Source organism: Bubalus bubalis, chromosome 4, assembly GCF_019923935.1.
Source record: "Bubalus bubalis isolate 160015118507 breed Murrah chromosome 4, NDDB_SH_1, whole genome shotgun sequence".
NCBI classification, from domain to species: domain Eukaryota; kingdom Metazoa; phylum Chordata; class Mammalia; order Artiodactyla; family Bovidae; genus Bubalus; species Bubalus bubalis.
Genome location: NC_059160.1, coordinates 72,990,725 through 73,003,444, shown reverse-complemented (window position 1 = coordinate 73,003,444; position 12,720 = coordinate 72,990,725). Strand labels below are relative to the sequence as shown.

At 41.2% G+C, this 12,720-nt stretch overlaps 1 protein-coding gene across 5 annotated transcripts in view; it reads left to right on the top strand.

Moving 5' to 3' along the window:
* The window catches only part of GRIP1 (glutamate receptor interacting protein 1), a 335,998-nt gene that overhangs the window by 259,986 nt on the left and 63,292 nt on the right, over positions 1 to 12,720 (top strand). For all 5 annotated transcript variants that reach the window (XM_025285057.3, XM_044941590.2, XM_044941589.2 and 2 more), the window contains one exon: positions 831 to 976. In XM_025285057.3, coding sequence (XP_025140842.1) covers positions 831 to 976 — 146 coding nt within the window. The remainder of the gene's footprint in view (positions 1 to 830; positions 977 to 12,720) is intronic.

The window sequence follows — 12,720 nt, the reverse complement described above, 5'->3', positions numbered from 1 at the left end:
TGGTTGTTGTGATTTTCCAACCCTAGAGGGGAGCAGGAGTGGTGCCCAGAGAGTCTGGCATGTGCATCTTTAGGGGATGACCCAGAAGAAGGAAAGGGAGAGTGGAGACTAGGAAGCAGTTAGCAATCGGAATCATAGATATAATGCATAAAGGATGGTTCTTAGCAAAACATAATCTTCCTTACAAATATGTGTGCATATACATATAGAAGCACCTATAAGCAAATACACATTCTCATTGTTTTTCTCATCTCATGATAGACCTTAAAAACTTTCAAGACCTGCAGCAGTCCAAAACCAGTATGGGACCCTCAGTGGCCATTTTCCAGTTCACCTTTTCTCCCACTGCAGCCACAGTGAGTTCCCTGGTGCAGGTGGAAATGCAGAGACACCAAAACCCTGACCTCCCCTAAGCCCATCCCACCTGACTCCCCTCACTCCCTCTACCCTCTCCTATATCTGGAGCCAAGGACCAAAGGTGGTGCAACAACGCAAAGAAGCCTAAGGACGCCAGGGCCGTGTAAACCCAGGCTCATTACACACCTTCCTGGGAACCTCAGAATTCCTGAGTGACACTTAAAGGGTTGTCCTGATCTAATTACAGAAAGTAGAATAAAAATGTTTCTTAATAATCTGCAATTGAATGTCCCAGCAGCCATCCACAATAAGACTGGAGAAAGGGGATATGTCAATAAAACGCAATTTTTCAAAGTTGAAGAATCATATTTCCGCTCAAGACTACCATAATGCTACTTTATGCTGAATGCCTTTTAAATAACCTAGTTAAGTGTTCATCATTAAGCATGCATTTGCTATGCCTTTACTAACAGAACAGGAACCTTGGAACTTGGGGATAAGTTACTAGCCATAGATAACATCCGGCTGGACAACTGTTCCATGGAAGATGCAGTGCAGATCCTCCAGCAGTGTGAAGACCTGGTGAAGCTCAAAATCCGCAAAGATGAAGATAATTCAGGTATTGATCACCTCCGCAGTTAAGACTGATTTCTCTAACTGCCCGTCTGTCACCAAAGATATTAGATCTTGATATTTTACATACAACAGCTGGCTAGTGACATTGCAGCAGTGTTTTCTATAGTTAAGAGGGTCTTTAAATTGGGCGTTAAGAGTGTAGTTTGAATTTTAAATAATAGGGTTTTTTAATGATGTAATTAAGATATTTACATTATATAAATGTTACAGCTGTATTAAAATAATTTTTAAAGATGAAAAGTAAATCATCACCCGATACCACCCTAATAGAATAGAAATAATCATTTTCTAGTTGATGTTATATTACATAATAATAACTTCAGTGCATGTTCTATTTTTTATGTAGCTATATATAGATGGTACCACTTTACAAATCCTTAACAGCTATTTTAATTTACTGCCCATAGTTTATTCACCTTTCTTTTCTTCTCTCTTAGATTGCTCCCATTTCTTTCATTACTGTAGGTGGCACAATAATGGATATTTTCATGTGTAGATATCTTTATTCAACGTTTCTTCTTTTGAATTATTTCTTTAGGAAATATTCCTAAATAATAGAATGGCTGAGTCAAAATAAAAAGGGACTTTTTATGATTCCTGATGAGTCTTGTGCCATGTTCCTTTCTTAAAGGGCTATATCCATCTTGAGTGCTTCGAGTAATGTGTGAATACAGGGGTGCAGTGCTTCTCAAACTTGAGAAGGCCTCAGATCACCTGAAGACCTTGTTAAAACACAGTCCCTGAGCGCTAACCCCAGGTGGGGACTGAGACTATCATTTCTAGCAAACTTCATTTTGATGCTGCTGTGGCCAAGACTCAGTAATCTGAGCAGTCACCTGCAGATGCCCTTTTATCTGATTTGGATAAGAACCCAAGCTAATCAAAACAAGAGTCAACTAACATTGGGATTTCTAAAAAGTGACATGTATCTATAACATAAACATTTAATTTTGTGTGTGTGTGTGTGTGTGTGTGTGTGTAATAAAGTTTTATTAAAGTATAAAGGAGATAGAGAAAGCTTCTGACATAGGCATCAGAAGGGGGCAGAAAGAGTACCCGCTTGCTAGTGTTAACAATGAGGTTATATAATCCAAAGAATGTCTGGAGGTTGCAAAGACCTCATCAGACCCACTCCCATAATTTACATCTTAAGGTAACACTGTCCTCAGGCAAGATACATCCTTGTAAAGACCAGGTCTACTCCCATAATTAACATTTTAAGATAACAAAAGGTTGAATCCAAAGACTGTCCTTAGGCAGGATACATTATTGTTAAATAATCCTAAGGAATGTGGAGAAAGAAAAAAAGCTTGTCCTTTCTTCCTCCTTGAGAATTCCAGACCCCTGTCTCCTTGGGGACCCCTAGACTCCCTATCAACTTGCCTAGGAACTGACTCTCTCATTCCCCCCCTTTTCTTTTAGGAGAATTATGTTGCCTAGGGAAAAGAGGCGTCGTTCTCGTTCCATAACTACTTCCGAGCTGACAAGGGGCGTTGTCCCTAAATTGGTGAGGCAACATATTCTCCTAATCCTCATATTGAGGATATCTGATCCAGGGGCCCCAAATAGTAGCTGGAGGAAGCTACAGCAGTAGCAGGAGTTTGAGCAACCATTTGTAACTTAAAAGCTTTCATGCAGCTAGAAACAAATCCAGTTATACAATTACAGATGCAGGCAACAGTCATTAAAACAAGTTAAAATCAAAATTAAAAGTCACATTATGTCCATAGTTAAAGTGCAAAGTGTTGCACCAGTCCATTTTAGGGTTGGTAAATGTCATCAGATGAAGAAGAGGCATCGCATGTGATTGTTGTCGAAGGTATTCACAGACTTAGAGAAAGTCTTTTCCTTGAAGTGGGGATGTCCACCACGGGAAGCCTTCCACTGACTAAGAGGGGAGCGCTCCACAGACCCAGCAGTTTATCCTTTAGATCCTCCCGAGCTGCATAGTTTAAAGTTAGGAATTGAGAACAATTGTGATCAGGTGTTTCATTTTCCTTCTCAGGAAGGAAAGTGGCAAGATTTAAATTTTCAAAAACTTTAAGCTTAGTTACTGGTCCTTCTAACAACAATGACTGATACTTAAGAAGCCTACTGTCTGTCATCCAAATATTAACCCTAGAATTTAAGATTCCACTCACATCCTGAGAAGTGAGTACAGTAAGGTTTCGTCCATTAATTCTTTTTAAAGCTTCAGGTGCTAATAAAGCCGCTGCCCCAATTACTCTTAGGCAGTGGGGCCACCCACGTGAAACTACATCTAATTCTCTGCTTAGATAAGCAATAGGTTGCTGGTGAGGCCCTCGGGGTTGTGTCAAAACTCCCAATGCCACACCTTTTCTTTCAGTGACAAACAAATTAAATTCTGACCCTGTGGGCAAGCTCAGAGCTGGAGCTTGCAGGAGAGCAGTCTGAAGAACCTTAAAAGCCTTTTGAGTTTCTGGAGACCAAACCAGTTTGTCGGTTTGGGCCTGCTGAGTTTCAGCTATAAGTTTATATAAAGGCCGGGCAAGTTCCCCGTAACCAGGAATCCAAATGCGACAGTAACCTGTGATTCCCAAAAATCCTCTCAATTGTCTTAAAGTCATAGGTAGGGGGTGATTTAGTATCGGTTTAATTCTCTCAGGGCCTATCGCCCTAGTCCCTTCTGATATGATTAGGCCCAGATATCTAACCAATTGTTGACAAAGCTGAGCCTTTTCTCTTGATGCCTTGTAACCACAGTCTGCCAGAAAATTTAAGAAATCTTCTGAGGCTTGCGAACAAGCTTCCTCTGTCCCAGCACAGAGCAAAATATCATCTACATATAGTAACACCACTGCTTCAGAGCTATTAAAGTTTTGTAGATCCCGTGACAAACTTTGTCCAAATAAGTGAGGACTGTCACAAAATCCCTGGGGCAAAACTGTTCAGGTTAACTGAGAAGCTGGCTGTGTAGGGTCTTCAAAGGCAAATAGAAATTGGCTTTCTTCCGCCAAAGACACTGAATAGAAGGCATCCTTTAAATCAATTACTGAGAAGTATTTGGCCCGTTCAGGAATTGCAGACAATAGAGTATAAGGATTAGGCACCACGGGGGTGTAAAGGAACTACAGCCTCATTTATTATTCGTAAATCTTGAACTAGTCTCCATTTACCATTCGATTTCTTTATACCCAAAATAGGAGTGTTGCAAGGACTGTTACAGGGAATTAACAGTCCCTGCTCCTTTAAGTTTTTGATAATGGGTTTTAACCCTTCCTTAACTTCAGGTTTCAGTGGAGACTGCTTCTTATGTGGAAATACGTGTGGGTCTTTGAGCTTAACAACTACAGGAATAGCATTTTGTGCTTGACGCACAGATTTTCCATCAGCCCATACTCTAGGATTTACATTTTGTTTAACTAAAGAGAGAGAAAGGGAGGGCTCCATATTCATGAAAACAGAAGCATGGACCTGGCTCAGTATATCCTGTCCCAAAAGGGGTGAGGGAGATTCTGGCACGATCATAAACTCGTGTGAAAACAGCCCAGAATCCCAGTTGCAAGATAAAGAATAACTGAAATAATACCTTTTGGCTCGTCCAGACAGTCCCATTATGGAAGCGGATCGGGAAGAAAGTGGGCCAGGGGCTTCAGTAAGCACAGAATAAGTTGCCCCAGTATCTAAAAGGAAATCAACGGATTGGCCCCCCACAATTATTAATACCCGGGGTTCCTCAGGTGTAATTAGGACGGGAGCTTGTGTGGGGACCCCCGGACCCCTTCAGTCCTGATTGTCTTGCGAGTCCGACCCCGGAGACCTACGCCTCTGGGGGCAGTCTCTCTTCCAGTGTGGTCCTTTGCAGACCGGACATGGAGCCGGGGGCAGCTTAGATGCCTGAGGGCAATCCCGCTTGAGGTGCCCCTCCTTTCCACAGTAATAGCAAGCCCATCTCTTTTCACCTGGGCCCCTCTGGGCATTTTTCTCAGGCTCTTTAAGAACGTTTTTCATAGCCATGGCGAAGGCTTCTGCCTTTTCCTGTCTTTTTTTGCCTTTCTTTCTTTTCCTCATATTCCCTACCATAATAGACTGTCTGAGCCAGTTGTAACAGAGTACCTAAAGACTGATTTGGTCCATATGCCTGTTTTAATAGCTTACGGCGGATATCTGGAGCCGACTGAGTGAGAAATCTATCCTTTAAGATCACTTTACCCTCTTCACTTTCAGGATCAATCTCAGTGAATCTGCGAAGGCCTTCTCTCAGTCTATCTAGGAATTTACCAGGAGCTTCTTTCTCCTCCTGTTCTGTGTCTGCCAATTTGCCATAGTTTAAAGGCTTAGAACGCGTCTGCCTAAGTCCTTCAAGAATACATCTAACAAAATGACTCTGATCCAATCTTCTTTTAGCTGTGTTGTAGTCCCAGTCTGGTTCTATAGTTGGGACCGCCTGATTCCCAGTGGGGAGGGCCGCTATCTCGTTCTCCCTCTTCCCTACTGATTCATTACCAAGCCATTCATCTCCATAAGCAACCGCTTTTCCCAAAACTCGAGTCTTTGACTCGGGAGTCAGCGTTTGTCCCAAGATATACATCACATCCTTCCAAGTGAGGTCATAAAGCAGAGTAACACCTTTAAAAGCTCTAATATATTTTTCTGGGTCCTCTAAATAGTCTCCCAGATCCTCCTTGATTCTTTGTATTTCTTGATAAGAAAAAGGCTTATTAACTCTCACAGACTGATTATTTCTCCCGGTGGGTGTTTCATAAAGAGGCAACAGCTTGTGTGGCTGTTCCTCAGTCTCTCTGGCTGCTCTGCGCATATGATCCCAGGGATAGATTGGAGAAACCTGTTTTTCCTCTTCTCTTTGTCTCCTGTCCTCCATCTCATCTCTTACTTCGATGGTCTGAGTTTCTACTGAAACCAGAGTAGTCTGAGGTCGTACTGAGACAGGAGTTGTTTGGACCTCCATGTGGGCAGTTTGAATCCCAGTTTGGAGTCCCTTGTATGGGGGCAAAGTAAGAGGACAGGAGGGAGCTGAAGGTTTCACACCCAAATATATACCCTTAGGACATAAGTCTGGCATATTTCACAGAGAGAAAAAGGGCAACACATATGCTACTTCTACCCATTTCCCTTGTTCCTTACAGAACCGGTCTAATTGTAGAACAGTGTTATACTTAAGAGACCCTCCAACTGGCCACCGTTCGCCGTCCTCCAATGGATACCCTGGCCATGCAGTATCACATAGGAAGACTAGGTGTGTCTTCTTTAAGCCTTGGGGATCAAATCTATCCCAGTTTTTCAGGATACAGTTCAAAGGAGTGAGGCTGGAATTGTTAGCTCCCATCTTGTCCTGAAGGATCCCGGACGAGCCCCCAGGATGAAAGGTTGTTGTTGAATCACGCAAATACACCGGGATTCTTGGCCCCCGGAGGAGAAGAATTCAATCCGGGTCCAGAGACGAGGCTTGATCGCTCAGAGCTTTTGTGTAATAAAGTTTTATTAAAGTATAAAGGAGATAGAGAAAGCTTCTGACATAGGCATCAGAAGGGGGCAGAAAGAGTACCCGCTTGCTAGTGTTAACAATGAGGTTATATCAAACATTTAATTTAAAAATGTACCGATCTTATGGGTGAAGCCAATACTTTCTGCTGACTATAGTTATAAATCTTTCAACTTGTTGCCTAAGTCATACCCATAGTACACAGTTTAAGATTTCTAGGTTTGAGGTGGGGGAGGTGGTGTTGTTTTGCTTTAATACAGTGAGAATTTAAAGAACTTAAAGCAATCTGAAAGCTTACTCCAACTAGATTTTTATCTCCCTAATGTTTTCAAGTTTTCCCTCTATTTAATTATTAGTTGATTTTTGCCCAATAATCCCCCTTATTGAATCTTTCCAAAGCATTTTACTTTTTCATAGTTCCAATATACTCATATTTCATAGGTTATATAAGATTCATCAAATTATACAGTTAAAATAACAAGTGAAACCGGCAGAAACAGGCTTGGGAATAAACCTAATTGACTCTAAATGTTAAGCTTTTGACTCAGTTGTATACATATATGGCTCAGATGGTACAGTGTCTGCCTACAATGCAGGAGACCCAGGTTCGATCCCAGGGTGGGGAAGATCCTCTGGAGAAGGAAACGGCAACCCACTCCAGTACTCTTGCGTGGAAAATCCCATGGGAGGAGCCTGGTAGGCTGCAGTCCATGGGGTCGCAAAGAGTCAGACACGACTGAGCAACTTCACTTCACTTCACTTTGACTCAATTGGTAGCAGAAACAGAGGTACATAGGGTGCTATTGATACAAAGGGAAACATTGTTCTGAATCATTCAATGGCATTGGTGGGTATATTTTACAAAGAGGATGGAGAGTCACAATGAATCCAGTAAATTGGTTAAAGGGAGATGGTTAAGAGAGTTTCTACTGAATAATTTCATCCCAACCAATAACGAGCAGTTGTCAATGTCCTGCAATCTCCTGGAATCTAATCCTCTAGATCCAGAGTTCACGGTCACATCAGGCCATGTGTTTGTGAGTACTATTCAGAGCCAAAACAAGTTGGTAGTTACATCCATCAGTACCACTGGTAAGGATAATTATATCCAAATACACTTTATAATGAACCTTTAAAAACATGCACAGATTTCTTCTAGTTATTTCACAAGCAACTGATTTTCCTCACCAACATTTGCATTTCTCTCCTAACAAGCATAACTCAGTGGTACTTTTGGGGAAGGATTTGTTTTAAAAGAAGGATAAAGCCTCCAGCATCAGGCTGGGTTCTGTCCTAGTGAAGAGGCAAAGCCCTGTGGACAAACCCATTTCGCATGATTTGCCAAGCTAAGCAGATCTTAGCTACCTTCCTTGCAGAGTGCAGAAGCCAAGCCAGAGATGAATATGTATGATGTTTGTGGCTGGCAGTGTTCCCAGTTCCAAAACCAGGCAGTGCAGACACACGCTAAGAAGTTTCAAAAACAACTGAGCACTTGGAGAGCCACATCTTACTTCGGTTGCTTCTTCCCTTTGGCTCATTTTTTCCCCCTTTTAGTTCTTTCCCCCTACAATCCCTATGCCTAATACTATGGTAAGGATCATGCTTGTTAGGTACTTTTTTAAAATTTATAAGTGTTTTCAGTTTTTTAAATCTTAAAATCTTCCATTGAAAACCATTCACCTAACCAAAATAAGACTGTAAATATAGGTGTTAAGAGATATTTACCCAAACCAGATTTTCTCAAGTCAGCATACTGAAACCTATACTCAGACACATTTTTATAACAGACCACTAACTGAACATTATCATCTGATCATTGATTTGGAAGAATTTGAGTGTTTCCATATCCTTTTCCACCATGAGAATACAAGTATAATTTGAGTAACCAAGTTCTTTTTTATTCACAGCAAAGCAAGGAGGGGATTATTCAATGCAAAACTTGGACTTCGACTAGTTCAAGACCGACTACATAGTCATAAAGAGCACACTTTTAAATCAGACCTGTGTTTAAAGTTCAGTTCTACTACATTTGAGCTGAACGCATCTGGGCAAGTTACTTAACCTGCCTGATATTCGGTTGTACTTTCAGTAATACGTGCAAAATAATACCCGCCTCGGGGTGCTGCCGTGGCTTGTTGAGAGAGTTACTGGCACAGTCAGTATTCAATAACTTGGGACTATTTTATTATTATTATTATATTCTGAAATGCTTTTCCCCACATTAGTTCTGATGCTACGTCAAGATATAAATGAGTGGAAAATAAGCACTATTCATGACAATAGTCACTGATTTTGAAAGTTTGACACTGTGCCTAATCTGAAATTAAGCTGGTGATTTAAATTGTCTCAATATTTGTCTCAATATTTGAATTGTAATCAGAATGGTAATATGCAGTATATATTCTTCACTCTCTAAAATATTACTTACACGAATATTGGACTTTCTATACCAGTAGACTTCAGGAGTCTTCCAGTTCTCTTTTTATTTATTTATTTACCTTGTTTTATTTGGTTGAGCGGGGTCTTCATGCTGCATGTGGGCTTTCTCCGTTGCAGTGATCAGGGGCTACTCTTGGTTGTGGTGCCCAAGCTTCTCACGGTAGTCACTTCTCTTGCTGCGAAGCACAGGCTCTAGGGGCATGGACTTCAGTAGTTGTGGCACAGGGGCTCATTAGTTGTGGCTCTCGGGGGCCCTAGAGCTCAAAGGCTCCAGTAGTTGTGGTATACAGGCTTTAGTTGCCTGCGACATGCGCAATCTTCCCAGACCAGGGATCAAACCGATTTCCCCTGCATTGGCAGGCAGGTTTCTATCCACTGTACACCAAGGAAGTCCCCAGTTCTTTCCTTAACTGTCTGCTCCTCTCCATCCTTGGTTCTGTCATCAGTTACAGAAAATTTATCATCGTACTTGATATAACTTGGTTTCCTAAACTAGTAATACTGCATTTGAGTTTAACAGATGTTGCTTCTTCCAGCTGCACCAGTTTCATTGCTCTGCCTTGCACTTTACCCAGGGAGATGGCAGAGCTATTTTCAAACATTGTTAAAGTGTTTATTTCTCATTCAGTCATGCCATTGGCATTTATTTACTGTCTGTAAGGTACTAGGGACTGGCAGTCCTTAGATTAAAAAGGACACAATCTCTGCCCTAAATCAGTTACCACCTTATAGAGAAACAGAAGAAAATAATTAGCAGTATGATGAATGTTCTAGGTGTGTGTACAAAATGTTAAGAGAATATGAAGGCACCCATTTGAGACTGGGGAACTCAAGTAAATGCTTCTAGCAATCCTGATCTCAAAGGTATTTGGGATGTGTTATTAAAAATTAACAAGAGGAACCAAAGGAAGTCAGAGAGCATGATACATCCTAGTAGCACATACACTTAAAGTAGAAAGTTTGTGTAAGGACTCAGTAGTAGGTGAGGAGACAGATACACTGAAACCAGATCATTATGGTCCTTCTAACCTACAGTTTAAATTTTAAAACAAAGCAAGATAAAATATTATTCCATTAAACACAATTTTTTTTCATTGGACTACATTTCACCTAATAAGTGTGGAAAATTTAGCATCCAAATTGAGACACTGTAAATATAAAATGGGCTTCCCAGGTGGCTCACTGGTAAAGAATCCACCTGCCAACTCAGGAGTTGTGGATTCAATACCTGGATCAGGAAGATCCCCTGGAGGAGGAAATGGAAACTCACTGCAGTATTCTTGCCTGGAGAATTCCATACTGAATTTTTCAAGACTTAGTACAAAAAATATAGAATATCTCAGTAATAATTTATTTAAATAGATAGATTATATATTGAAGTAGTACTTTGCTACATTGGGTTAATTATTAAGATTAATTTAAAAAAAAAAAAAGGAATTTGAATTTCACCCCAGAAGCCAATGGGGAGCTGCTGCTAAGTCACGTCAGTTGTGTCCAACTCTGTGCGACCCCATAGATGGAAGCCCACCTGGCTCCTCTGTCCCTGGGATTCTCCAGGCAAGAACACTGGAATGGGTTGCCATTTCCTTCTCCAGTGCATGAAAGTGAAAAGTGAAAGTGAAGTCGCTCAGTTGTGTCTGACTCTTAGCGACCCCATGGACTGTAGCCTTCCAGGCTCCTCCATCCACAGGATTTTCCAGGCAAGAGTACTGGAGTGGGGTGCCATCCCACCCCAGAAGTGGGGTGCCTTCTCCAATGGGGAGCTATTAAAAGACAAAAGAGCAGAGGAATGAGGCCATAGTATTTTGTCAGTGACCAGTGGTTGCAATCACTTACTGAAGTATTGAAGATGCATTTAAGAGAGTCCGAATTAACTCTGTTTCTAGCTCAGGCTGGGGGAAGCAGTAGAATATAATGACTAAGAACACTAGACTGACTTCACAAGTGACAAGCTGGCAAACTTGGAAAATTAATTTCTCTGAGTATTAGTGTCCTCATCCATAAAATCTATTGAATGTCTCCTTCACTTGACTGTTATAGGGATCAAAGGAGGCAATATATTTAAGCACTCAATAATGTATGGCACTAAGTAAGGCCCAATGAATGCTGACTACCAACAGCCATTATTAGGATGTTTTTAAAATTAATTTTAGCTTTATTTTACAATAGCCAAACTTTTTGAAACACTTAGGAGTATAGTGGGTCCCCTCCCTATATTCTATGGCTGCTCTGCCTAGGGGAGCTTTTGCATTTGTCATGTTTCACTACTACAGAGAATAAATCAAGTAGAGCCGATGATGGGTGGGCTTCCCAGGTGGTGGAGTGGTAAAGAATCTGCCTGCCAATACAGGAGACGCAAGAGATACCTGAGTTCTATCCCTGAGTCAGGAAGACCCTCAGAAATAGGAAATGGCAACCCACTCCAGTATTCTTGCCTAGAAAATCTTATGGACAGAGGAGCCTGGCAAGATATAGTCAATGAGGTCACAAAGAAGCAGACACAACTGAGCAATGGAACACACACAGAGCCAGTGGGTGCTTTTCTGGGTCTGAGCATTAAAACAACGGCTGTTACCTAATTACCAAGACCTCAAAGATGCAATAACCCCCTTGAAAGAAAATGTATAGCCTTGTCTGCATCTAGATCCAAATGTGTATGAAGAAGGGAGAGTTTAGAGCTCTGAGAGCAAAACAGTAGAGAATTTGGGGGAAATTGTGGCAAGAAATAGATGGGGGCTTCCAAATCCCTCCCAGATAATTTATAAGGGTCCACTTTGTGTCACTGCCTTTGTGCCAGTCAAACTCATAGCTGCTAATAATATCTCTCTTGATGTCAAGCACCTCACTTCTAACATACAGCATGTTTCTTGAGACCATAAATTCAGTATTTTCCCTTCACCAGCTCTAATCTGCATAGAGAAACATTTCCAGGCTGCAACTTGTCCTATCCAAAGCAAATGACTTTTTCACATTTCCAAATAGAGTCTTATGCAAATATAGCCTTAGTACCAGTTAAATCTGCCTTTCAAAGATTTGGCCTTTCATTTTTTACTTTTTCAGTTCATCAGTGTTAAGCCAGCTAAGTAATTTTCAGCAGCTTTTTCCCCATCAAATCTGAAATAACAGAATTCAATAACAGATTGAAATAACAGAATGCCCCGTCATGAGCAACCAAGAACGATCCTGGCTGAGCAAGGAACAGTGGTAGGGCAAGAGGCTGGCTGCAGGAAAAAAACTCCTGATAGATTTCTTTTTTTAATACTCTTCCCTTGTTTCTGCTTTATCTCAAAGCAGTAATGGCTTTCAAACTGAAATCAACATCACAATCACCCAAAGGACTTGCTAAAATACCGGTGACTGGGTCCCACTCTCTCAGAGTTTCAGATTCCTACAGGTCTGGAATAAAGCTGAGAATTGGTATTGCTAACAAATTCTCAAATAATGCTGAAATTACTGGTCCCAAAACTATACTTTAAGAAGCACTGTCATGAGACAACCTAATTTGGAGACTTATAAATGATCACTTACATAAAGAAATTTAGCAGACTCCCCTCATAGTCCAGTGGCTAAGAATATGCCTTGCCTTGCAGGGGATGCAGGTTCAATCCCTGATTGGGGAACTAAGATCCCACGTGCCATGAAGCAGCTAAGCTCATGTACCCTAACTCCTGAGCCCACGTGCTCTAGAGCTCACACGCCACAACTAAGACCAGTCGCAGCCAAATAAACAAATAAACAAAGAAATTAAAATTCTACTCTTAAACACTCAACAATTCCTTGGAACATTATTTTGATAAAGCCAGGTCACATGACTACACAACAGT